The following is a 27,776-nucleotide window of genomic DNA, read 5'->3' on the forward strand; positions in this document are numbered from 1 at the left end:
CTCCCATAAAGAATGACCTATCTCCATTCAGTTCCTTGTAGGAGTAACTTGATATTTATATAATTTGAGTCAGGTGAAGGGAGGAACTAGTCAAAGGACTGTGCAGTTATAAATCTTATGTTTGAACTGTATAGCCCTGTCTACCCTGAAGGGATTGACTATTCACTTTTTAATTATAAAGTCAAAATTAAATTGTGCTTGATCTCACACTTATCTTAATGACAATGATAGCCAAAAAAACAGGACCCATAGTCACCTCCTGAAGATGGAGTAAAACTGGCCTCTTTGGGATGGAGGGAGAGTTGGCGTGAACGTTTTTCTGAGTGAATTTTTATGATCACCTTTCATGACTGGTCACTGAATTAATCACATAGTCAATGCTCAGTACATTCTTTTTAGTTGATTACTTTCCAGTCTCAGGTAGCAAGGATTCACATGTTTCCTGGGAAATTATCAAGTTTGGTGCCTACATGTACCCACCGAGAGCAAGCAGATCATCTCAGAAGAGAACAAGCTTACAATTCTCGTGTTTGATGTGCTGGGGAGTCTCATGCTGCCTTCTTTTCCAAGATTTCGACATTTGTCTGGGAGCTTAAATAATCAGTTTTGGGCCACATTTGCCACTTAGGTCTAAATACCATCATTCTTGACAAAATTGAAATAAGTGGTCTTTATCCAAGGTCTTCAAAAAGCATTGTTAATGAGCAGATATCATCTTCTCTGAAGATGAGAGAAACAAAGGCCAGAAACAAGTCCTATGAGACAAAGAAACCAACATAAATATGATGCTCAGACTGACAGAATCCTAATCCTTATCTCTTAGTGTGACTATTACATGTGCAATGCATTTGGTCATAGGACAGAGAGTAGAAAGAACAGAGAAGGCCTTTCATTTTCAACTCTAGAATCAAACTTGTGTGACCTCATACTCTTGGTTGTGCCCTTGACCTATAAAAGATTCCTTAGGATCATGAAATGGACCGTATGCAGTAGACAGCAGGAGCCAACCCTGGGCCACTAAATGAGAGAGTGGGGGGCCCAGCATGAATCGTATGTACCTCAGTGGATCATTAGACAGATATGAAGCGACTTGGCTGATGAAAAACCGGCAAAGGGCTAGAAAGAGGAATAGTGCAAGATCACATCAGTCCTGTCATGCGCCACAGCTCCTGTTTGCCTGGGGTTGGCTTTGTGTAGTCACTATGAGTTGTGCAATAAGGTGGGGCAGTTACAGTCACAAGGAGACAACATGTGGGCATTAGGACACACTTGGATGATATACACACATAGGTAGGCATACACACACACACAAAGTGCTGCTATCTCTTAAAAAAAAAATATATATATATATATCTCACTATATGGCATATACCTGTTTATGTCAAAACGTGCTGAAGGACAGAGGCAATATTGTGGAGTTCAAATTATCTAAACACCAATGAGCAAAAATAAATAATACAGACATATTTGTAGATTGTCTTAGAGTTTCCAGATCACTTCTCCATTTATGCCTCGCCAAACTCAGTAGGATAATTGGAAAAGAAACCATTATTCTCATTTGACTGGTGAAGAAAATGAAACTCAAGATCCATGATGTATTCAGTGTTCCAGAGCTGTTTGGGCATTTGGGGATTAGAACAAAACCTGGCATTTTCATGTGAGTGTAGAAATGTTCTTAGGGAGGGCATCAAGAAACTCTGATCTCTGGATGTTCTGTGGGTGAGCAGAACGGTGGTCACGGCTGGTAGGAGTCACTCGGAAAACCACTAGGCCTGTCCTGTAAGTCTTTCCAAATGCACTTTGCAAAGGTCGTCCTCACTGGAATCTTCTCACACTACCATGTGGCCATTGGTCATATTTTTGTCATGATTATCTCATTAATCTTAGGTGAAAGTTGGAATTTCTATAATTCCTGACCATGGAAGAATGCTTTGCATTCCGATTCTTGGTTAAGAATCGGCACCATGACGAGGTCCTCCAGCTCTCAGGACTTCTGGAGAAAGTCCACAACACCTGCCGCTTGAGGCTCTCATAGGACTGTTTGTTCAAACAGTTGGTGACCTTAAGATGGAAATCTTTCTGAGAATGTTGTTAGACATTATGCGATTGATAAATGACCTCAGGCCTCTTCCTTCGGCTACTTAATCACCTGGAATGAAACCACGCTGACTTGGAGGAAGCAGGTCCGTCCTCCCAGCCCCGTCTGAATACACATGCACACACCTGCAGGTAGTCATGTTTTGTCTCTCCCTACCATTTTTCAAAAGATCAAAGAAGGCAGCACACATTATTCAGTAGTACGTAAAACAGATGCCCCAAAACAGATGGCCACAATAACTACCAGACATCATATATATAAGATTACTACATGCTTCCCCAGAGCACCCTAGATTCCCAGGCGACATTCTTGCTCAGCAAACCCTGCACACACTCATCCTCAAGTGATTCTGAGCGCACTGGGGTACCGAAGATGTCACATGACCAGCACCTAGGTCAGGGGTCCCCAAACTTTTTACACAGGGGGCCAGTTCAATGTCCCTCAGACCGTTGGAGGGCCGGACTATAAAAAAAACTATGAACAAATCCCTATGCACACTGCACATATCTTATTTTAAAGTAAAAAACAAAACAGGAACAAATACAATGTTTAAAATAAAGAACAAGTAAATATAAACCAACAAACTAACCAGTATTTCAATGGGAACTATGCTCCTCTCACTGACCACCAATGAAAGAGTTGCCCCTTCTGGAAGTGCAGCGGGGGCCGGATAAATGGCCTCAGGGGGCTGCATGCGCCCGTGGGCCGTAGTTTGGGGACCCCTGGCCTAGGTGGCGCCACGTGAGAAGTGCCCATAGATCTTCCCTGATGGGTCTTCTCCTGTTCTCCCTCCTCCTTTCTCATTCCATTCTCAGTCAAGGGAAAACCCAGCACCCCAGGAAAGTCTGGGGTTTTTGCACGCACTCTTCCCCATTCAGTTTATTTTCTCTGCATGAGCAGAAACACATGAAAGAAGCCATCTCTGGGTCACCAGAGAAGTCAGATGAGAAAAAGGTAGAGTTGTCTTTTTAATGTGATACGGCAGTGTGAGTCTGAGGGGCAGCTCCTCTACGTGGGGAACTCAGCTTTCAGGTTTTGAAGCACAGGGGGAATTGTGTGGTGTGGGCAGTAGAGCTCACGCCATCACAATGGAATTTTACAGATAAAATCAGTGGGGAGGGCCGATGCCAAAGGGGGAGAAGTATTAGGAACAGTAGACATCAAGGAATTGGGGAGAGACTGTGGGGTAGACAAGGAATTCTCTTCACAATTAGGAACGCGTCTTCCTGCTGTGCCCAGGTCAGTTTCTGCACACACCATGTCGATCTGTACTGATTTCTCTGAGGCCAGATGAGATGGTTCTTGAATGCAATCCAGATTAAGTAGAAATGATAAGAAGTCATGATGCAGCTTTCTTTTCCATCAGATTTTACAAATGTGTGGAATGCCTGGGCCATTTTTTTCTTTAATCCTTTTTCCTCTACCTGGCCACATTCTGACTCTCGCTGTGTTTAATGTCTTCACTGGGAGATGATCAAAGTCAGAGAAGGTTAAAACTTACCCTACTTAGAGGTGCTAGTTTCCACGTACCCCGAGGATGAATATGGTGAGAAAGAACTTGGGTAAATCACATCAGATGTTTAATTTTGCATTTTCAGTAGCTTCGCTGTGAATAAGAGTGCATTACAGTTAATGCTCACTACCGGAGTACTGTCCAGCAGTCCTTCCGGGAGCTGCACAATAGGCTGTGTGAAATCAAATCAAATTAAAAAGCCCTCCCTCTGCCTTTCCTGCTCTGCTTCTTCCCACAGTAGAGACATTCTCATTTAGCTGATGAGTCAAATAATGATCTCAAAGCTGCGTTCACACTTAAAACGGCTGTCTCCTGATGGTTGGTTTTGAGTTACACATTAGATAAGCCTCTCCTTGGGTGTTAAACATTAGCCCACCATTGACCATTGGCTGCAGCGTAGGTGTAAATGTTTGACAGAAGAGCATACTTCCCAGCACACTAACAAGTACATGTGAGCAACTGCAGGAAGCCAGCTGGTGGGAATAGCAACAAACATAGAGTAGAAACGAGTGGGAACGATCTGCTGTGGAAACCCTGGATAGTGTTTCTGTAAATCGTCTGTACACTGTTAAGTGAGTTACATTCTGATGGGACCTGGCAATCCCAGAAATGCAATCTCAGGCATAGCTCCACATCCCAGCACTGACAGTTTGCGTCAATTACAATGCTCATAAAGCTCCTTCTGCCAGCTAAGCATAAAGAATTATTGTCCCCCATTCTTTCATGTGCTCTTGTTAGTTCTCTTAGGCCACACTTCTAAGGTGGTTCAGTAGCGAACGATATTATCCATCTTTGTAATCCCTAAGCCCAACTATATCCTTCCCTCAAAAGATACAAACTTGCTTTAGTGCATTGTTTTAAATTATAGGGGCCAATTCTGGACCACACACACACACAAAAGGCATGAATTAGAGTTTATTTTATAATTCAAATGAACAGTAATGCGTGCTTAGCTACCTTTGATGACAGGTTTGGTTCTGACAATATGTTGGCCAAGACTGAGTCCTAACTGATTTGGGGGAATGCACGCCCTCAGAAAGGCCACATGCTGGACAAGAAGTTCAGTTGTGGTTTCCAGCCCCTGTACTGACACTGAGACCTTGTGACTTTGGGAAAGCCCCTTACAGTTTTGGATGTCTGTCCTAGCTCTGACTTGCTGTGCTCCAGTCACTTACAATAGGATCTAGTGATGTTAGAGAGAGAACAGCAGTTTGACAACAGAAGTATATGAATTAGTTTTGTTATTTTTCTTACGTGCAAATGGACTCTGGGTTTCCCTTTGTCTTTAAAATCTGAACTATGTATAGCAATACAGTGTAATGTACTTAGAATTTGTTACAAAGGTAGAGCTTATGTTAAGTGTTTTTACTACATACACACACACACAAAGAAAGAATACATACACACACAAAGGGACACGAGGAAAATTTTGGAGGTGATGGATATGCTTATTTCTTTGAAAGTGGCAATGGTACACACAGGTGTATGAATTTGTCAAAACTCATCAAACTGGATTTATTCACCACGTGCAGTTTTGTGTGGGTCAGTTATACCTCAGTAAAGCTCTTTGGAAAGAGATATGGGCTATATACATATTGAAAATATATATATTACATAAAAGAAAAAATATATATTAGATATTTTTCAAAAGGTTTATGTCCTTTTAAGACCATGTCCATAGACCATGATTAAATATTTAGGGGAAGGACGAATAGGACAGAGCGTTTTTAAGCCCGAACTCTGTCACAGTGCCGACCAGTAGGACTCTCTGCAGGGACAGGAGTGCTTCCTGCTCGGCAGCCGCCAGCTATACTGAACTCCTGAGTGCATGACAGAAAGGTGGCAACTAAGGAACTATATTTTTAATTTTCTTTGATTTTAATTTAAAGAGTCACAATCCCAGTATGACATTTCCTTCAATAAAGTCGTACTACATACCAGTTCTGAGGTAGAGTTTACAGAGAAAAGGCAATTCATGATCAAGTAACTGTACTCCATTGATCAGTCAGATTAACAGGTCTGTAACAAGCTGGGGACTGGCCCACTGCTTAGCTTCCCGTGAAGATTTAAAGTTGAGGCCTTAGAGAGGACTGGGTAGTCCAGGCACCACAGGGTCCATTCTGGCAAAGAGCCGCCGGAGGATGTCAGGGAGGACCTGGGGCCAGATAACTCAAGGGGCATTGCCTCAGGAACCGGAGATATTCTGTGAGTCTGAGATTCTGGGGAACTCAGAAAAGGAAGACCAGGCCTCCTCTTCAGAACACATCATAATGAAGTCATTGTTCAAGTACCAAACTTACCTTCCTTGTCTTTTTTCTCTGCAGGAACTGATTGATGTCGATAGTGAAGTGGTGTTTGAATTAGCCTCCTATATTTTACAGGTCAGTTTTCCCCGCCTCCTGACCACACCCGGAAGAATGAGGAATAAGACTTAGCATGCATGGCCCTGCAATAGCCACAGCTTGGTGTCTCCGTTATTATAGCCACAGAAGGAAAGAACTACTGGGGACAGTGCACCAAGGCAGTAAATAGGAGATGTTGTTATTCCAAAATGTTAAGATAGCATCTCTCTGTAAGGAAACATTGTGTGTAGAACCTGAGCCTGAGGAAAACTGAGACCATTCAGTGGCCCCATTTTCTTTGGATCTGGCGCTCTCCCCCACTCTGGAGAAGCCCACTAAATAGCCAGGATTAATTGCCAAGACTGTCACTTCATGCTCTTGTGGAAAGACAAGGAAAAGACCGTTAGCTTTATACAAAAAAAGAGGTATACTGAATATTAGCAACACTACAAGGTGAAGGGAAAGGATGTCACCAACTTATTCCTTCAACAAAGATTTATTGAACAAGTACTTTGTTCAAAGCATTATGCTAGATTCACTAACGAGTCTGTGGTCCCCGCCTCCAAAAGTCTTCAGTACAATCGGGACATAGCCCCTGATACATGTTAAAATGAGAAGCAGCACAAGACATAGACAGTTCTACCCAGATGCACATTCTGATTCAAAATCTTTAAACTAGAAAAAGTTAGAGCAGGGCTTAGAGGTGGAAACTTGCAATTTGTCTTTATGAATCACTTTCTTTGTATATAACTTTCTAAAGTTTAATTGTCTCATATTTAAGTGGCAAAGGCATGTGTCCCTTCTTAATTATAGTTCTGTGGCAGATAGGACCACAGCAGAGGTAAGCTGGACTAATTCTGTGGAGGAACTGTCATGACTATAGAATGTAGTGTATTTTAAAGGCTTTAACTCTGAATTAGAATGTTTCACTGATACTGAATTTTTTCTTCCACAGGAGGCAAAGGGAGATTTTTCTAGGTAAGTTTACAAAAGTTATTTTGCTTAAAAATTTATTTCATTACATCTCTATTTTTTTTTAAATTTCTGCCTTTTGTAAGAGGGCAATTTATTAATTATATATATTTATGATGAGATTCAGCTCTCAACTTGCCTATTGAAACATATCTATCGGGCATAGACCATATAATAATAGCAAGAAGGGTCTTCTGTACTAAATAAAAAGCCTAGATGTTACTACAAGGCTGAATGAGAAACCGGTATCACACATGGCTATGGTGTTGAGGTTTGTCAGGTTGTTTGTGTGTCTCTGTGAAGCCCATCGCTACAGTGTAAATAAGGCTGCAGTCCTAGTATGGAAATTGATATCTTTATTTTTTTTCTCTCTATGTTTTGAGGGGCAAAATGCTATCCCACAGGGAGACTGTATTCATAAAAGTATTACAACATAAATATTCCACCTCTGCTTTTCTTCTCCATGTATCATGTTAGGGAGAACAGAGACAGACTGCAGAGCCTGCACACTGCTCTAATAGCCCTGTGCAAATGCAAACCTCAGTCTTGCCATTCACTTCAGTAGGCACTGCCCACTGACCAGCATGGCTGGAGTGCCTCCTAGTTATTGGGTCGTTATTGGGGCCTTCACAGAGTAGGTGGTTGTAGCTGTCTACAAACAGGATTGTCGGCTCGGAAACACATTATTCCTTGGGTTCTGTTGCATCAAACTCCCATGGAGGAAATTTAGGATGAACCAACTCTTTAGAATCAAGGTCTAGAGACAGAAAGACCAAACCACATGCATAAGAAAACAGAACATTGGGGCCTGAGGATTCTGGCTCATTAATAGGAAATTAGCAAAATTGGTATGAAAATAAAACACAAATCGTGCCTCTTTTCTGTGAAGGAATTTGTATGTTTTCCTATGCTTTAGGGCCGTGATAGCGAACCTTTTTATAAAAACTGCCCACTTTTGCAGTGCTGGTCAAACCTGGTCCCTCCCACCCACTAGTGGGCATTCCAGCTTTCATGGTAGGCCAGTCGTGGTGCCCTTTGGTTGCATGAAAGCTGGAACGCCCACTAGTGGGCGGGAGGGACCAGGTTGACTAGCATTGCAAAAGTGGGTGGTTTTGGCCCTGGCCGGTTGGCTCAGTGGTAGAGTGTCGGCCTGGCGTGTGGGAGTCCTGGGTCCAATTCCCGGCCAGGGCACACAGGAGAGGCGCCCATCTGCTTCTCCACCCCTCCCCCTCTCCTTCCTCTCTGTCTCTCTCTTCCCCTCCCGCAGCCAAGGCTCCATTGGAGCAAAGTTGGCCCAGGCCCTGAAGATGGCTCTGTGGCCTCTGCCTCAGGTGCTAGAATGGCTCTGGTTGCAACAGAGTGACACCCTGGATGGGCAGAGCATCGCCCCCTGGTGGGCATGCCGGGTGGATCCCGGTCGGGTGCATGCGGGAGTCTGTCTGACTGCCTCTCAGTTTCCTACTTCAGAAAAATACAAAAAAAAAAAAAAAAAAAAAAAAAAAGTGGGCGGTTTTCGTGAAAAGGTTCGCCATCTCGGCTTTAGGGGGTTTGATCTGCAAATGCAACATTAACCATTTCAGTTGGTGGCCTCCCTGTACTTGTCTAGCTTTGTCAAGTTCATGCTGACTGATTCTTAGGTCTTAGCTGCTTTTCCTTCACTCTCCTATGCATTTCTAAAGCTTTCCAACAAAACGTGAGATGTATGTTCTCACTCAGGTATCTCAGCAAAAGCAAAAAATTATTTGACAGTATAAAACAAGGATCAGCAAACATGACATCTAAAGGGCTAGACAGTAATATCTTGGGTTTGCACACTATACAGTCCTGCTGCAATTACTCACCTCTCCGTTTCTAAGTGCAAAACAACCATAGACAATCGGCAGTGTTCCAACTAAACTTTATTTATACACTTGAAAATTTGAATTTCTGATATATTTTCATGAATTACAAAATATTATTCATTTTTATTTCCATACCCTCTCCAACCATTTAAACATGTAAAAATCATTCTTAGCTCACGGGTCTTCTAAAAACCAACAGAGAACTGGGATCTGACCAGTGGGGTGTAGTGTGCTGACCTCGATTCTAAAAGGGAGCCCCTTCAGCTTCATGGGAACATTTATTTGTGTGAGGAGACCTCTGGGCCCCTTTCACCTAGGTTTCCCACATCCTTGCTATAAAGCAGAGGTAGCCGCTTTTTTGTTTTTTAACTGAGGCTTTTTTACAGCCTTATTAGGAGACCTTGAACCCTACAGGCAGCCAGTCTCCATTCGCTGAATTTGTTGAAGGAAACATTTTCAGGATATAGAAGTTACACTTTGTTGTGTGGTTTATTTTTTCCATTACTTTGTTATGCCTTCATTTGGTATTGGAATTTGGGGGTTTTGATAAGTGCAAGTTCATATCTATTTACAGAGATGTCTGCAGTTCCATGAAAAATGGTTTGACAATCACAGGCCCAGTGGTGTCCATTGTCCGGTCTACTTACTCTGAGATACTTTCCCCGTCTTTTCCTTCGCCAGCCCTAACCTCTGCTTTAAATACTACTTGGCCCGTGGAGCATGAGAATGTGTCACCACAGGGGTCGCCAGGGACAAGGAAGTGCAGGCCAGCCGGCAGTTATTTAAGGCTCCCTAATGAGCTTGTGGAATGCCAGCTTGTTGGCTTCAGAGAAACAAAGGAGCTGGTTTGGCTTCATTTGTCAAAGGGCAGCCTCGCGGTTTGTTTGTAACAGCGATTCTCTGGGGAGGGAAATAGCTGTCAGGGAAGGAGAGGTCAAACCCCTTATCAAGGCCAGTTTATCTCCCACAGAAAATACCCTGGTCCCCGGCATGGAGGTGATGCGTTACACGGGGCGGGCGGACTCCTCACAAACACCCGTTGGCCGGGGCAGGCCCACATGGTTAGTAGGCTGGAGCGGCCTGGAGTTTAGGAACAGGAGAAGTCATTCTAAATTCCTTGTTGGTGCTTCTTCCCATCTACATCTGGACAAATCCCCAAAGCATTGAAGGTGACCACATTTGGTTTGGTGACTGAACATTAGGCATTTAAGATGTTACAGTATCATAATTTAGTTTTACAGAAAGTTATTTTTGCTCTATTAGTAATTCATACAAGACTCTACAACCTTAGTTGTGTTTAACTGAATGGCCTTGACTTGTATATACCCTGTAAACACGTTTTCCTGAACGATATTAATAAAATGTGATGTCGGCTTAGAACACATAGAACATTGGAGAGATCTTTTCTGTAATACCTGGTCCAGGGTATAATTCTAAGATATTCTAGAACCCGGAGGCTCACATAACCTTTTGAACTAACGATAGCACTCAGAGGTTAGGAGTTACATTTGTAACCCTTCCTACCCTAAGGGTCTCACTCTTCCTACCCTAAGGGTCTCACCCTTCCTACCCTAAGGGTCTCGAAGCTCTAACTTCCTGAAAGCCTATTTTGCCCAGGATGCTATTATTCTATATATTTACATATTAAATATATATATATTGTCTCTATAAATATATACAGATTACATTTCTGTAGAATGAATATTAAAATTCTACAAATTATGGGAGCGATTTCCTTGAAGTACCAGAGGAAGAGTTGTTTTAAAAAAGGGGAAGTCAGAGTGCTGAGTCCTTTCATAGAAAGAGCTGCAGGAGGCAGCCTGAGTCATAAGTGCTCCTGAACCCACAGGCCGGTCTGGTTCTTCTTCTGAATTCTTTCAGCTCAGCAGACTACTGAAGCTTATTTTTACACAACGCTCCCTTTTCTCACCAGTTAAGGGAAATGCTCACTTCCCTGTCTTACTGAACTTTACAATGAAATCTTGGTTTCAGTGTTGCTGGAAGAAAATGACTCAGGTATGAATAGATAAGAAGAATTGCCCGTGATAGGAAGAAATATATGTCACACACGTTCGTATTTTAACATATGATGGACAAATTTGTACGATACCGTTGAAAGTTTATGAAATAGTCTTATCTAAAAATAACATGTTCTCTCATGTATTATTTTCCTTAGCACAGCATGTGGTCATCGTATTTCATTTCCTGGTGTATATCTCTGTAAAAAAATGAATGCCCATCAACCATGAGAAATTAGTAAAGTTGGCATTTCTGTTTAAAAACAACTGAATAGCCTAAGAACTATTAACCATGGTAGCTTTATAGGCAAATATTAGATTGAGAAGTGTCAGCACAGTTTGAAAACAAAGTTCTCGTTTGACAATCACTGCTGAACATTAGTCAACTACAGTTTTTTATGACTTACAGGTACTTTATTCAGCAAAACTCTGTAGTAGTTTGAGTGCTGCTGACCACTGCCATTTCCTGTTTTAAAAATATTTTTAAACCGGCCTGACCTGTGGTGGCGCAGTGGATAAAGCGTCAACCTGGAAATGCTGAGGTCGCCGGTTCGAAACCCTGGGCTTGCCTGGTCAAGGCACATATGGGAGTTGATGCTTCCAGCTCCTCCCCCCGTCTCTCTCTCTTCTCTCTAAAAATGAATAAAGAAAAAAAAAATATTTTTAAACCTTGGGCTACTGTAGAAAAATTACATTCTCTTCTTTAAAAAGGTAAACACAAGTACCCTAGCCTGATAGCTCAGTTGGTTAGAGCACTGTCCCCGAGCACAGAGGTCGCCAGTTTGATCCCTCGTCAGGGTACATGCAGGAGCTGATTGATGTTTCTGTCTCTCTTTCTTTCTTTCTCTCTCTCTTCCCCTATTCTCTCTCTCAAGTCAATTAAAAAAAATTTTTTAAGAGAAATTCAGGAAACTCCTCATTTAATCAACTGAACCAGGATAGTCAAATTGTATAGTAACATTCTAATTTAATTTAATACAAGACATTGCTGTGCTACGCTGTATTAAGTAAGGTGTTACAAGAACTTGAGTTTTTGTTTTTTTCTCTAAGGGACCTTAATGGAAAACTAATCTCCATACTCTGATTTTGAGAACCTCCTCACTTTTTACTTTCTGTCAGCCCTTCTGAAAGTGTGCCACCAAAAAAGAAGGGAAAAAAATCATTTTAAACAGCATTTGCCAAATTGGTGAATTGATTAAAAAATACTTTATGCTGAACAGCACAAATAATTGCCCAAATCACACTACCTTCGAAATAATAAAAAATCACCCGTAGTAAGAGACATCTGTTAGGTAGAATATTTTACTAACAAGATTTATTGAAACCAGATTGCTACAGCTCTGTTACTCTGGGCCATCTGTTGGGATCTGGAAATATCTTTGTTACAGAGGACCGGATGTACTGATGCTAATCATTAGAACAGGAATTTACCAGCATGAGATTTATTAGGACCTGTGAGCAAACAGCAACTGAAAAAGGTTGATATTAAGGAAATTCTGTGTAAAGATCCAAGGGCCACATTTTCCTTACCTGCTCAGTAGGGCCTGTTGTGTGCAGGAGAGGCAATAGAGGAGGCCCTACATCTGCAGACTCTATTCTAAATAAACACAGTGACCAAAGAAAAAGAAGCAAAGTTGTGATTGTATACTTAGAGGTCAGTGTATATGACATCAGTAGGAAGTTAAATGCTTATCCAAAATAGAGTCTCAGCTTATCAGAGTTTAGCGGTTATTAAGAAACCTTACTGTATCCCTGATCTATCAACCTGCAGGTTTCTAATGCTGTTTCTTTTTGTTTGTTTTTTAGAGAGAGACAGAGAGTAAGGGAGAGAGATGAGAAGCATCGATTTGTAGTTGCGGCACTTTAGTTGTTCATTGATTGCTTCTCATATGTGCCTTGACTGGAGGGGCTCCAGCCTACCCAGTGACCCCTTGCTCAAGCCAGCAACCTTAGGCTTAAGCCAGCGACCATGGGATCATGTTGATGATCCTGTTATCAAGCCAGTGACTCTGTACTCAAGCTGGTGAGCCTGTATTCAAGCCAGCGACCTCAGGGTTTTAAACCTGGAACTTCAGTGCCCAGGTCAATGCTCTACCCCCTGCACCACTACTGGTCAGGCTCTAATCTATTTCTTTAAAAAACAAACAGATTTTAGAGTTAGAACAATGCATTATTCAGTTAATAGAAATGAAAGCAGTCAGTCATTCAGTAACAAAAAAACGTTGATTTTTTTTTTTACCTCTATTTCAGAAGAGAAGTTGGAGAATTTATTTTTGCTGATAGTATTTTTTTTTCTTTCACAGGCTGTATGTTCTTAGCACTCAGGGAGAGCAGTTAGCAAAAATAAAAAAACAGACCTTTTTATATATCTTCTGTAAACCATCAGACCATGTGTTTACTAGTCTGGAAAGATAAAGGAATGTCTCTGACAAAAAATAAAATAAAAACCCTCTTTTAATTATTTTTTATTTGGTCGAAATCTGTTTTGTCTTTTTAAAGAGCATTTGTGAATTAATGTAAACAAAACTCGTCTTACTGATACCTGAAAATTCCAGGTTTTAGGCCCTTTATGTGAAACTAAATAATGTTGTTTAACTAGTCATAGGTTAAAGGAAGAACTTTAGAAGATCAACAGGAAAAGCAGACAAAGAGCTAGTTTTGAAATTAAAAAAAAAAAATTTTAGGTGAGAGATGGGGAGGTAGTGAGGCAGACTCCCACTTGTACTCTAAGTGGGTTTCACCCATCAACCCCTGTCTAGGGACGATGCTGAAGTCCCAAGCTATTTTTAGTGCCTGAGGCTGCTGTGCTACTGAGCTACCCTAAGTGCCCGGGGCCACACTTGAACTAGTAGAGTCACTGGGTACAGAAGAGGAAGAGGGAGGGGAGGGGGAGAGGGAAGGAGAGAGAAGCAGATGGTTGCTTCTGTGTGCCCTGACTGGGAATCAACCCAGGACATACATATGCTGAGCTGACATTCTATCCACTGAGCCACTGGCCAGGGCCAGGCTAATTTTATTCTGAAACACTTTAATAATAAACATTTGTATATATTGCTATCTTTAAAAAGATGACAATGTTATTTTCTTGCCCAGATAACAGATAACATTGAAAAAAAAGTTGCTTAATCTAAAGCAGCAGTCTATAAATCACAAATCCGAGTCTACGAGTGTTATTACTTTGCACTTACATGAATGCTTTTAGTACTACAACTCAAAACAACCTCAGTTCTAAATCATTATTAGCACATTTGATCATTTGAGTATATTTTGCTATAGTTTTTTTAATGAGCCTCGAGAGAAAACAGCTAGCACTAATCATATAGTAACAGATAGATTTGCTGAGATTTTTAGATAATTAGTAACAAATACTCAGACAGTTGTGTTTGCAATAGTCAACATTTGGAATACAATTTACATAACCTAATAGTATCTGGAATACTCAAACCTGCAAATTTTCCTATTAGAAACTTTTTAGAAAAAAGTTATTCATTAAGCTTGAAACACATCTATCAGCCCAAAGACAAGTTTTTGTGGATATTTTCCTGTGTTTTTTTGTTTGTTTGTTTGTTCTGTTTTGTTTTTTATTGACTTCAGTAAGAGAGGAAGAGAGAAAGAGAGAAATGTGAACATTGATCTGCCCCTGTATGTGCCATGATCAGGGATGGAACCGGAAATCTCTGTGCTTTGGAACAATGCTCTAACCAACTGAGCTACCCAGCCAGGGTTTTTTCCCCAAGATTTAAAGACTTTGAAGGAGAAGCCGCTGGAACCTTTCAGACCAGCAGGACCTTTTGAAAGGAACAGAATCTATGAAAATTTGAAACAAAATGCTCAAGTGGAAAAGTTACAAATTATTACAGAAAGCTTTGTTTTGTGCACAAAAGGCCACTTTATTGAGGTTTTTCAAGTGTATAATTCACATTTTCCAAGTATAGAGAACTATTCAGATAGGGTATTTTGCAGGATAATAGTCTTCAGATACCATGGGAATGTAAACATAAAGTAAGGAGGAAATATTGTATTATGATAGCTTGTCTGTTTTGCTAAGCATTTATTTAATATCAATGTCACATTTGAAGTTGGCTTTCTGAATAGTATAAAGGTGCATGGCTATGACACTAGGTCAGTTTTCAGAGTTAAGATTCTCAATCTAACCTGACCAGGTGGTGGCACAGTAGATGGAGTGTCGGACTGGGATGTGGAGGACCCAGGTTTGAGACCCCAAGGTCGCCAGCTTGAACGTGGGCTCATCTGGTTTGAGCAAGGCTTACCATCTTGAGCCCAAGGTCGCTGGCTTGAGCAAGGGGTCACTCAGTCTGCTGTAGCCCCCTAGTCAAGGCACGTATGCGAAATCAGTCAATGAACAACTAAGGAGCCATAACGAAGAATTGATGTTTCTCATCTCTCTCCCTTCCTGTCTGTCTGTCCCTCCCTATCTATCCCTCTCTCTGACTCTCTCTGTCTCTGCCACAAAAAAAAAAAAAAAAGATTCTCAATCTAAAGGGTGAGGTTGTACAAAATCAGTTACTTCCTCTTGTCTGAATAAAATTAAAATTAGTCTCAAATTGTAAATCTATAAAAAGAAATTTTAATTTGCTTTAAATTTTACAGGTTTAAAACTATGTTAAAAGTTCACAAAATTTTTACAAAAAAAAAATCACAAAACCCTAAGAAACCAGACTCACTTATCAAGGAGGAACTACATTAAATGTATTATTAAATTCAATCTTTGAGATCCTCACTCTAGGATATCTTGTTTAAATTTGTTGTTGCTCTAATTTGTGACAAAATTCTCACTTGATGTATTGCTAGAAATCTTAGTTTTTCTGCAGTGGGTCATTCAAACTCCCTGTGTTTTATTAGGGGGGTAGGCAATAGGAGCGAGACGTGTCGTCTCAAACCCCACCTCCATAACAGTACAGCACAGCATCAAGAGGCTCCTTTTTTTTTTTTTTTTTTTTTTTTTTTTTTTGCTGGCAGCACTAATAACTACCTAAAAGTTTGGAATAAAATGTGGTTAATATTTAAAAAAATAAATAAATCAACTTTGGTTTTATACAGTTTAGCAAATGACTCAGAGTACCATTTCTTTTTTTTTTTAAATGTGGCATGAGGACTGTTAGAACTTGAACTGTTTAAGGGTGTTTTATCAGTTGGCATTTATCAGGTGCAGCGAACTCGGGGGGGGGGGGAAATGGCTGCGTCAAAGACCCTGAAGAGAGGAAGCTGGGAACTTGCAGCACATTCGTTAGGTTTTTAGCTTCATGAATGACCAGCCTTCCACTAGGGCAGCGTTCTATATTATAGCTAGTTTTTGGCCAGCTCATTTGAAGGGCTGGCCACCTCTAAGTTACTCCAGATGTTTACAGACAGCAGAAAGGCAAATAGAACATTTCTACATGATGTCTCTGGGGAAGGTTTAAGAGCCATGGATGCTGTCCAGAACATAATGGATTTGGACGGGCTTCACGCCTTAGAGATTTCTTGTTATATTAGTCTCTGTAACCTCGCCCTGGGAGAAAGCTTGAGAACCCACTGCAGGCTCCAGCAAGGAAGTCAAAACTGGGACTGTCATTGGGGAAATTTGTTTGCCAACAAAATAGTGTTTGGTAGTAAGACAATCCCTTCCTCCTTCAGCTCCTTCCTTCCCCAAATAAACTCTGGATGAGATGAGTATGAGTAAATCCAAGCACAGACTTCGGCTCATTGCCTTTCTCACCATTTCATCCAATGAAAGTTCATCCCATAAAAGTGCCTTTGGATAGACATTTAAGATGCTGCACTGGGCACTGATGAATCAGTGACTCCAATCTCTGTTCTCAGGGACCCGATTATAGTTAAACAGGAGAGAGAGGATCTAGCAATTCATCCCCCTTGAGTGTTTGGTGAACTTAATACTTGCTTAAAATATGCCTCAACAGCCTGCAGGTAAAGATTCCAAACACTGGTTGGGAATCAAGTTTTCCTGACCACCTAGCGCTTACCTGTTTGAAAACCTACAGGGGCTGACTACTGTCTACTGCAGTATTTCTCAAAGTGTGCGCCAGGGTGCACTGGTGCACCCTAGAAGATTTCCAGGTGTGCCCTATGGCAGTGGTCCCCAATCCCCGGGCCGCAGACCGGTACTAGTCCCTGGGCTATTTGGTACCAGTCCGCAGAGAAAGAATAAATAACTTACATTATTTCCATTTTATTTATATTTAAGTCTGAACAATGTTTTATTTTTTAAAAAAATGACCAGATTCCTTCTGTTACATCCAAGACTCACTCTTGACGCTTGTCTCGGTCACATGATACATTTATGCATCCCACCCTAAAGGCCGGTCCATGAAAATATTTTCTGACATTAAACCAGTCCGTGACCCAAAAAAGGTTGGGGACCACTGCCCTATGGTATTCCAGAGAAATATGTGCCTGTTGGGGACCAGAAAACCAATAGGGTTTTTGGAGTTTAGATTTTGGGGGGACAGAGGTGTGGGGAATTGGCTGTAAGCTGACAGTCTGCCCAACCCCCACCTCACTTGCCTGATTAGGTTGCAAAAGGCTGTTAAACTGTGGTGCTGGATTGTTTACACCTCCCCCATGTTCCCCAGAAAGACTGGAGGCAAGTTTCTTCTATCCTTTGTTTGGTGTAGAGTTAAGATGATATGTATGGTGGGGGTTTTCTGCACTCAACACAATTAAGAATAAAAAGAGAGGAATTCTTCAATGTATTGACCAGGAAATGAGAGTTTGCCTTTCAAATATATGCCCAAACATTGAAGAAATCGCTAAGACACATCAGGCTCATGTTTCTCATAAACACAAGAATGAAAAAACACATTCTTACCAGGACCTGCCGAATTTACTAAATCTTACTGAGAATGTATCTATATATAAAAAAAGATAACATTTTTGTGGGCTTTTTAAATAATCTTTTAACCCCTCTTTTTTATGAATTCTAAAAAGCATAACTCAAAAAATGTAACATAAAAATGTTTTTTAATGTCAGAATAAATTTAATTTTGTCATATTTATTTTGTCTAATTATCATAAAAGCACGCTTGGACTTTATTTTATTTTCTTTAATATTTGACTTAATTATTATAACATTTCTCAGAAATTTGTATATAGTGCGCCTAAAATTATTTGTAGGATTTTGAATGTGCCCTGACTTCAAAAAGTTTGAGAACCACCTGTCTGCTGGATCAGTTTGAATTCTCTCAGCCTGGCAGTGAAAGCCCTCAAACTTCTGTGCCTAATCTGCCTTTAATATAGCTTCAGTGCCCCTTATGGATCAGCCACTCCAACTGATCTTTTTGATTCAAATTATATGGCCTCCATGCTCTCCTCCCATTAAGGAGAACCATGGTGTTCCTCTTGTTTTCTCCACACCAGATCCCATGGGGGCCCTTTTTTCTTCTGGACTTTTAAATTTTGTTTTAATCAGCGTGATCAGACACTGCTCATATGGTCAGTTACCTTTTAATTCACACCTCTTGAGTCCCACACTAAATTGTAAGCACCTTCTGGCTAAGGACTTTGGCTCCTATAGATATTACACACACACACACACACACACACACACACACACACTCACACACAGTTTTTGTATCCCCTAACATACTTTTCACAAAGCTGTGTCTCCAGAAATACTTCCAACTTTGTGGTTATTAATAAATCTTTGCCTTCCCACTTACATGATAACAGTTCCAGTATTGGTTTTATTGACTCAACAACAAGCTGAACTTTTCCTTCTGGGTGATTGTTCAAAACCAGAATTTGAAAATACCCATTGCCATGTTTTCTTAATCCACTTGAAAAAATGCCCTTTGTGGGAGCAGCTCTAATGTTACCACCACCATACACGTACCTCTTTGTCACCACAAACATCGGGAGGAAGTATTGGAGTGGTTTTGCCCAGCTCCAGTTGGTATTGGAAGAGTGGTTGCTGATTCCGATGCTGTGGGCAGTATGTCCAGCTGGCGGGGAATCAGAGGAGGGCACACCCCCCAGTTAGCCATGAGGTGCTGGGGCCTTTGTTGCCCAAATGCCTCAGGAGCTTCCTGTTTATAACTGTGGTGTTCCTTTCTTCCCTGATTTTTACTTGATGAGCTGCTATCTCATCTCTTTTTAGGTATTACTACCCAAGGTCCCAGTGGCCAATATTTGCCTTGGTTAGTGTGAGCAGGGTGGAATCTGATAGCACGGCCTAAGTTAGAACGGTGGACCCAAAGCAGGACTCCCTAGGGTGAGTCTCTGTGACCTGCCGTTCTCTGAGGTGCTCTGGTGGCCAGTATAGTGAGACACCCTTCAAACGCCAGAACCACCACAGAGCGGGTGCCAGTGATTGCCTCTGGAGGTAGAGAATGGGTGCGAACACCTCCATGTCTGCTTAGTGTCCGAAGGGGAGCCAAGCCTTTGAAGCGCACTGGTTAACACTATGGGAGGTGAAAGTATCTTCCAAATCTGAGAACGTGTGAGTCTGTGATAAAAAGAATTTTTGGTGCCTGGACCTTCCCTTCATCCCAGATAATCCATTTCATGCCTTCAAAGTAATTTTCATGCCTCGTCAAAAGCAGTAGTTATTTGTCATCTTCCAAAAGACAGGTTCCAACGTGCTTGTACTCAATTCTAGCAAAAAGAATTGACATTGTAAAAAAAGGAAGGAAGGAAGGAAGGAGGGAGGGAGGGAGGGAGGGAGGGAGGGAGGGAAGGAAGGAAGGAAGGAAGGAAGGAAGGAAGGAAGGAAGGAAGGAAGGAAGGAAGGAAATTGGCATTGTGTGTTATTAAGGGAAATAACTCTCAGGAAAAAAACAGTCAGGCAGCCCATCCTCAGCCCCATGAGCTCATGGTTGGGGCCTCAGAAGTTCCTCCTAGGTTCTCCCAGACTCGAGAGGGACACCAATGACACTCCTCCTAGATACTTGGTGCTCAGGGACCCGCAGTTTGTGCCCCCTCTGTGTGCAGGGTTGGGGAAGGAACTGTAGCCATTTGTGAGCTCTGGGCTCTGCATGTTGTGCATGTTCTCTCGGATGGATGGATGGATGGATGGATGGATGGATGGATGGATAGATAGATGATAGCACCCCTTCCTCCCATCGGTTTTCATTAAAAGAGAACAGGTGTGTGCTCTCACAGACAATGCAGTGGTTTCCTTGGCATTCTGCGAGCAAGTTTCTTGGCATTCCATCTGTCTCCTCCCCTGTCTTTCAGCAATGAAGTGGTGAGGAGTGACTTGAAGAAGCTGCCAGCACTTCCCACCCAGGCCCTGAAGGAGCACCCTTCCCTGGCCTACTGGTAAGCCGCTTCCCTTCGAGTGCCCAGGCGTCCTCTCCTGAGCCAGCCCTTCCTGGGGGATGTGCGGCTCCAGGCGACTGAGTCCTCCCTCCTGGCCACCACAGGGTCAGCCTGGACTCCAGCTGGAGAGCAAGAGCGACTCAAAATTGTATCAAGTGGCTTAGGTCTCCACAAAACCGTTTTCTACATTTTTAAATTTAAATGATGCGGTATGTGTGACATCTCTCCTTTCCCTATTTCTGTCATTAAAAAGAAAAGAAAACCTCCTAAGATTTCACTCTGAAAGCTTTGCCTCCTTAGAGACCCTTTCATGTGCTGCTCCAGTTTCCTTGTGGAATCCTTGTCATTCGAGGACAGGATGTGAGGGGGTTGAGACAGGGGAGAGCCGCAGGGTTTTTATCTTCTCAGAAAAGAGAGGTTGATTCTTCCATTTTCCCACGGTGTTTCTCATCTCCTGATTTAGCTGCCATGAAACATTATGCCGTCGTTCATCTGTTGGCTCTGAAATTACTGATTCTGAATGAATCAGGCATTTGAGAAAGGCCCAGATTGTGGTTTGGGCCGCAGTTGCGAGGGGCGTGCATTCCTGGGTGGTGTGTTGAAACTCTGCTGGGCTCACCAGCCCTGGCCACGGCCCTTAGAGAAGCACAGTGCAGCCTCCCTGTATTCCTGCTGACTCCTTACCAGAAAGCAGCATGACTGCTTTCATAGAAAAAAAAAATGCAGAACCAATCCTGATCAACTATTAGAAGATTCTTGCAAGCATTCCTGTAATGTGCTTTATGAAGCTTACAGGTTCCTAATAGTTCCTCTTGTCTGGACACTTTTCCGGCTGCTCAGGTGGCTTTGGGAGATTCCGTCCTCTGGGTAGGGCGTGTGTTGGCAGGGTGGGCTGTAGCAGGAGTAAACTCCAGTACAAAATCATTTCTCCCCAAGAGGCCAAGGGGTGGGGCAGGTGGGCTGGAAATAGGGGAGGTAAGGGAGCTGGCGTCCCTGATTTCATCCCTCTCTAAATGGTTCGGTTGTCATTCTTTATTGGGTAACATAGAGGTCAATAAATAGTGGCTTTATATCATTATAAGAAGCCCTCCAAAACAGAATCTGTTTAACCTGTGGGGACATTGCATGTGTCACCTCTAAACTTCCAGTCTTGTGGTCACTTTATGTGAACACCAGCAGATGGCATTCTTGTTCCCTCGCTCATGAAACATAATTGCCCTCTCCCCAATTCCTTATGCCCCTGGGCCCTGTCTTCTCTCTCCCCCCAAGCTGTTTCTTTTCAGGAAACCAAAGGTGAGGGAGCTAGAAACACAAGGATATGACCTGTGGTGGCTCAGTGGATAATGCGTTGACCTGGAACACTGAGGTCACCACTTCAAAACTCCAGGCTTGCCCAGTCAGGGCACATATGCAAAGCAACTAAGAATTGATGCTTTCCGTTTCATCCCCCCCCCTTTTCTCTCTCTCTCTCTCTCTCTCTCTCTGTCTGTCTTTCTCCCCCACTCCCTAAAAATCAATAAATAAAATATTTTTAAAAAGAAAGAAAGAAACCTGTAGTTTCTACGTGAAGGAGAACTGTTTGCCAGCAGGGACTGTACTGTTGGTGGATTAGTTGAGGCTCAGGTTACTTGTAACCTAATCTGTCCCTCAGTTATCTCCTCATTCATTTATTGCCAAATATTCTTCACACCCTGTGCTCATTTCAGACTTATGGACTCCTCTCTCCTCTAGTACACGTCTCTCTCTCCCTCTCCCTCTCTCTCCCTCTCTCCCTCTCTCTCCCTCTCTCTCTCTCCCTCTCTCTTCTTCTCTCTCCCTCTCTCTCCCCCTCTCTCCCCCTCTCTCCCTCTCTCTCCCTCTCTCCCTCTCTCTCCCTCCCTCTCCCTCCCTCTCCCTCTCTCTCCCTCTCTCTCCCTCTCTCTTCTTCTCTCTCCCCCTCTCTCCCCCTCTCTCCCTCTCTCTCCCTCTCTCTCCCTCTCTCCCTCTCTCCCTCTCTCCCTCTCTCTCCCTCCCTCTCCCTCCCTCTCCCTCTCTCTCCCTCTCTCTCTCTCCCTCTCTCTTCCTCTCTCTTCCTCTCTCTCCCTCTCTCTCCCTCTCTCTCCCCCTCTCCCCTACCCCCACAGTCCCATCTCACATGTTATCACTGATACAGAAACTCCTTCTTTTACATGCATACGTTCTCTTTTGTCTTTATGAACATCTTCCTCCTCATCCAGGTCTGTGGCTGTCTTGTGAGAACATCCCTCTGTCTCTGTGCCCAGGCCAACACTTTCCCTGGGCCTGTTTAGACACAGGGCACTCATGTCACTGTGTCAGTGCACTGAGAGGGTGACAGGTCAGGGGGAGGGACTTTTTCTGAAGCAGGTGCCCTCAGGCTTCACAGCCCAGCTCATAAACAAGTAAGCCGGTAGCGCCGGCCCTCCTGATGATGCATTGCTGAAAGCAAAACAAAACAAATGGGCCTTTTCACCTTATTTCATTTTCACTGGCTGGTTGTAGTTGGGTTTCATCCTACATATCTGGGTTTTTTAAAAGCAGAGAGAGCAGAAAAGGATGAATGCTGTTCATGTTTCTCATAGATACAGCTGGAGACAGAGCCAGCCTCCCCAGCTTGTTTGAAGCTCTCCCTCTCAGCCTCAGCGTCGGCCCTTGTCTGCGGGATTAACCGTGACTGCTTATTGCTGGGGAGGACCTCCACTCACTCCACGCATCACAGCCCCAGTCAGGCTGCACATAGTCTCAGGTTGCCTGCTCATTCAGAGAGAAGGATGCATATTTGGCATTCTCCAGGACCCTCTTGCTCTGGCTGGCCTTCACCGATGTAATGGACAAGCTTTGGGCCAAAATAAGCCATAGGGAGCTCCACCCCACTCGTGAGGAGAGGCATCGCAGCCCAGTGAGCAGAGCAGTGAGTCTTAGAATTTCAGCCAGTCCTGGAACTGTGGGATCATGACCATCCAGGAAACTTAAGTTACTTCTCTGCTGCCTCAATTCCCTGCCTGGGAAATGGAATCAACCATACCAACCTCATTCTGACTATCATTGAGGAAGAAAGGAAAAAGTTACATAGTGCAATTAGAAAGTGTGAAAGGTGTACCATAATGCTGAGTAATCATGCAATAATCCTTTCTGCTGGTTTTCCCCAAGCGTTGAACAAGCTTGGGCTTCCCGCTCCACGTGGTGCTCCTGTTGGGGAGGCATCTGAGGCAGAAAGTCAGAAGGATATGCATAGGGCCGCAGAACAAGCCTGGACCACAGCCCTGACCTGGATTCTCTTTTGAGTTTCTAGCTTGTAAAAGCTGGACCCCCACCACCACCATCCAGACAGGCATGCAGGAACACCTTCCATTGCTCCAGAGCCATTGACAACTGCAGGCTGATGGCTCGTCCCACAGGGAACCATACCTCTGTCACCGTTTCCCGTTACATCTCCCATGCACCCAGCTCCTGGGCCCTTGTCTGCAGAGAAATGATGTAACGGGACCCAGCCTGAGGCTCGGGCGTGGCAGCTTCAGTCGTCTGTCTTTTTCCTGCATGAAACGCTGTGTCCTACAAATAGTGTTTGGGATTTCGTTTACTCTGGCTGAAGGGTTCCTGATCTCCACCACCAATCTGGGGTGGCTGGGAAATTGTCTACCGAGCTCAGTGTCCTTAAGCCATCTGTAACTTCTGGAGGAGCGTGGGAGCAGGGCTGCAGGCAGGATGTGTTCCTAGTCAGCAGGCCATGTGTTGTGACAGGTGGGGCTGTGGGACACGAGGGGTGGGGACCCTGAGGAAGGAGAAGACTGGCATTGTGGCCGCCTGGGTGGGCTCAGCAGGGGTGCAGGTTGGGAGAGGTGACAGGTGGGGCCGTGGGACGCGAGGGGTGGGGACCCCGAGGAAGGAGAAGACTGGCATTGTGGCCGCCTGGGTGGGCTCAGCACGGGTGCAGGTTGGGAGAGGTGACAGGTGGTCGAGTCCTGCAGCTGTTGGGCATGTTGAGACCCCCTGGCTAGGCCATTGAGTCAGTCAACAGCAGCCGTCTGCCCGACAGCGTTTCTGACTCACGGTGGCATTCCGCTGAGCCTGGCTGCACATACAGCTACAGCGCTATCTTGACTTCCATCTCCAGCTCAGCTGGGGGATCCTGTCTCCCAGAGCTCAGAAGGAAGGAGGTTCATATCTACACTGACTTGCTTGACCTTGGGCCTGGGAGTTAACCTACCACATGCTCGATCGTGTGGTAGCAAACATGCTGATGCAGCTGCTGACTCAGTGGCTGGGTGGGAGGAAGCTAGAGGAGCAACCCAGGGACATCCCGAGGCAACTCTGCATGTCTCTGGAGGCTGGCATCTACCCCAAAGAGGATGCTTATCAGAAGAGGGCTTTGTTACACTCAGTGTAGAACTTCATGATGCGTGGGAGCTAAGGAGAAGTGTGGCCGCATCTGCCCTTTCTGAACAGAAGGTGCCCAGCCTCCACAGAAATGCTGTAGGAAGGTCCCTCATAGCTAGCTGGCCCCAGTTACGGCTGTTAACGAAGACGCTTTCTTCAGATGGTCTTATGTGCACCAAATTTCAGAACACTAAAATGAAGAAATATTCATAAAGATTAATATAGTCATTGGAAGGTAAATAAATTACCCCTAAGTAGCAGGTCACTGACAAGTAGAACATGCTACCCCCAGAAATGGTCTAGCTAGAAAGGAAAGAGGTGGGTGAAAGAAGGCCTTAGCTCAGCTCTGGAGTCCTGAGTTCATAACAGATAATAAAGACCCACCAGTGCGGTCTGGAGGGTCTGTCCCCACGGTCACATCCCACCGTGGTGTCTCCTAGCCTGTGCTGAGGAAGAGGGAGGCAGGAGCGTGAGAAGTAACGTTCCAAGGTGGTATGGCCAGGTCACAGGCCCAGGCCTTCGGACGCGGCTCCTCAGCGGGTGGGATGTGCTTCCCCTGACAGTCTCCAGGCTGGCCCTGCGCTTCCAAAGGCAGCAGTGGGAGCAGCTGCAGCCCCACTCCACTGGCTCGAAGGCACTTACCAGAGAGGCCCCTCACCCCCTTGGCTGGCCATTATCTCCCAAGGCAGGAGCTTAATCTCTTACTGTTTTAGAACGAAGAGTTCCAAAGATAAAAAGGAGTTCCCTCTGGGCCTTTCATAATGATTTCATGGTTTGTGAACCAGACCCAAATTCCAGAATTTTCTCGTCCTCCATGGAAGCCCTCAACCCTGACTGCTAATCCAGGGTAGGTAGGCTGTGGCTGTTCTGTTGAGGTCAACATCTGCTCTGTCCCCAGCGAGGCCCTGTGCAGACAGGACTCGGATGATGAGGGCCTGAGAGGGAGAGCCCGAGGGAATGCGGCCAGGGCACCCACTCTGGTGATCCGGCAGTCGGTCCTCCTCCTGTCCCCCATCCCCTGGCCCCGCCGCTCGCCCCGCGCTCCTTCACACTGAGGTGCCTGCTCACCACTGCTTCCTCTTTTCTCGAGGAGTCATTTCTTGCAAAAAGCAAACCCCAAACCTGAGCTGTAATCTTAGTCCAGTGATTGTAAGTCCAAGATAAAGACAGTGAGAGTTCTCTGAGGGGAAAACAGACTCTTTAAATCAGCTTGGAAATGCCACTTCAGGACAGTTCCCTTTTCCAGGAGCTGTTGGTTCCTCGGAGTTTCTTCTGAGGTTGCTCGGGCTTAAAAGTACCTCCGTTAGCAGGTGCTTAGCCGTTGACCTGGAGGGTGCAATAACAGAACTCTCTTCTTGTGATTTTAGTGAGGACCGAGTAATTGAACACTATAAGAAACTGAATGGCCAGACCAGAGGTCAAGCAATCGTAAAGTAAGTGGTCTTCCCAGTGTTCCTGAGGTTGTGCAACGTCAGGGTTGTTCAGCTCTTCCCGGAAAGCCATATCTCTAGGGGGGTGATGGTTCAATTTAATTTTCAAGGAAATAATCCCTTCGAGAACTTTATCATGCACACACGTGCAAATGTGTACATGATAGCAGCTCTGCCAAAAAACCACCCTGTGTGTGTATGTGTGTGTGTGTTGTCTTCCCAGCTACATGAGCATCGTGGAATCTCTCCCAACCTATGGAGTTCACTATTATGCAGTGAAGGTAAGTTAACTCATTTTTTGAATGTTACCAAGCCTGCCTCAACATTTTTTTAAATTCTCATCTTTTTAATTTTCTTGGGGAGAGTTTGGTCAGGAAGATTGCTTCACCAGGGGGATTAGATCAATGGAACTTGTCCCCTAGCGTAGTAGGACTTGATTTGGTTACTCTCCAAAACTCAGGTTCCGTCTTGTGAAGTGGGTGTAACAGACCCCTACTTCCTGTCATTCTCAGAAGGGCCCCGGAAGATCAGGATCTCGGAGCCTCTCAGTCGGAAGATTCCATCTAAATACATGAACATGTAGACAACAAAAACTTTAAGCAGAATCAACAGTGCTTTTCTTGGTGGTCAAAGGCCATGTAGGACATTTTAGAGGAGGACTGGGTTGTAGGCTGACAAATGGAATACATGACTGTTTAAGATGGGATCTGTCTTATTAAATATTGTGATGGCAAGTCCAAGGTAGAGTGGACCCCATTCTAAATTCTCTTTCATTTTATTCATAATATCCCAGACTGGGATCCCTTGCTTGAAATAATAGATAATGATGTACCTGTGTGTCCTTTTCTATGCTGAGAAAGGATTATTTCCCTTCCTTAATTTACCTCAACATGAAAAGTTTTAAGTTACTGCCTCAAGGCCAAAGCAGAGCAGAAAACACTTCTTAATTCAAGATACTTCCACCAGACAACTTGGTCTTCTCTTGCTCTTCTACCAATTCCTTTTCTCTTGTTTCCACCTAGCTATGTTTTTCATTTCCTTTAGACTAGGATGTGCGCCATGTTTCATTCATCTTCGTGTCACCGTTGCAGTTCACACACCTTGCATGTGCTTATACTTAATTGTATCTTCCATTGAACTTCAGCCTTTTGATGCGTGTTGTATTATGTTACAAATTCCTGGAGCCTAGTGTAGTGCCTGGCGCCTAGTAGATGCTTAGGAAATATTTACTGAGTGTTTTTGACAACTTAATTGAGTTGTTGGATGTGTGCATTTTCATCACGGGAACAAGTGTTGGAACACTGTTTGTGGAGCCCGGTTCTGAAGCATATGCGGGGACTCCAGTCCTACCCAGCAGCTCAGCTCAGGATCTTTTAAAGCCTGCCATGGTTATATTCTTTCTGATGTCCTGCCAAATCTCTTCCCACCAATGGAAGCTCTTAATCCCTCTTCATCATTATTTGCAGAACTCATAGAACCATCACAACCATCCCTTGTCCTTCTCAAGCCTAAACTGGAGTTTGTCAGGAGGAGTGTGACCTCACTTTTTGAGCTGTCTACTTTTCCGTGTAAGGAAGATGAATTCTTTAAGGAGATTTCCCCATGTGAGTCTGTGACCATTGAAGTCAGTGGGTAGTCACTTGGATTTTTCATTAAAAGAGGTTCTGAATGCACTGTGCTGGCTGCCAGTGTTGGACGTTTTGCTAGTGAGAGCGGTGGAGCCCATTTTCACTCTGCCATCTTGTTACCATACAGGAAACAAGGATCCAACAGTACTTCCTGACATTATCATAAGAGGCATTTCCTAGAAATCACACCATGAGCCTTTCTCTGTTGTGGAATCAGTCTTAGGTGATGCACAGAAAGACAGTCTGCTTTCAAGAATGGGAACCAGGAACTCAGGGCTTCC

At 43.8% G+C, this 27,776-nt stretch overlaps 1 protein-coding gene across 7 annotated transcripts in view; it reads left to right on the forward strand.

The window, feature by feature from the left end:
• FRMD4A (FERM domain containing 4A) overlaps positions 1-27,776 on the forward strand; it is a 681,483-nt gene that overhangs the window by 546,923 nt on the left and 106,784 nt on the right. For all 7 annotated transcript variants that reach the window (XM_066279107.1, XM_066279109.1, XM_066279111.1 and 4 more), the window contains 5 exons: positions 5,936-5,992; positions 6,909-6,931; positions 19,980-20,063; positions 25,805-25,870; positions 26,091-26,148. In XM_066279107.1, the coding sequence (XP_066135204.1) occupies positions 5,936-5,992; positions 6,909-6,931; positions 19,980-20,063; positions 25,805-25,870; positions 26,091-26,148 (288 nt within the window). The remainder of the gene's footprint in view (positions 1-5,935; positions 5,993-6,908; positions 6,932-19,979; positions 20,064-25,804; positions 25,871-26,090; positions 26,149-27,776) is intronic.

This window comes from Saccopteryx bilineata, chromosome 5 (genome assembly GCF_036850765.1).
Source record: "Saccopteryx bilineata isolate mSacBil1 chromosome 5, mSacBil1_pri_phased_curated, whole genome shotgun sequence".
Taxonomy (NCBI): Eukaryota; Metazoa; Chordata; class Mammalia; order Chiroptera; family Emballonuridae; genus Saccopteryx; species Saccopteryx bilineata.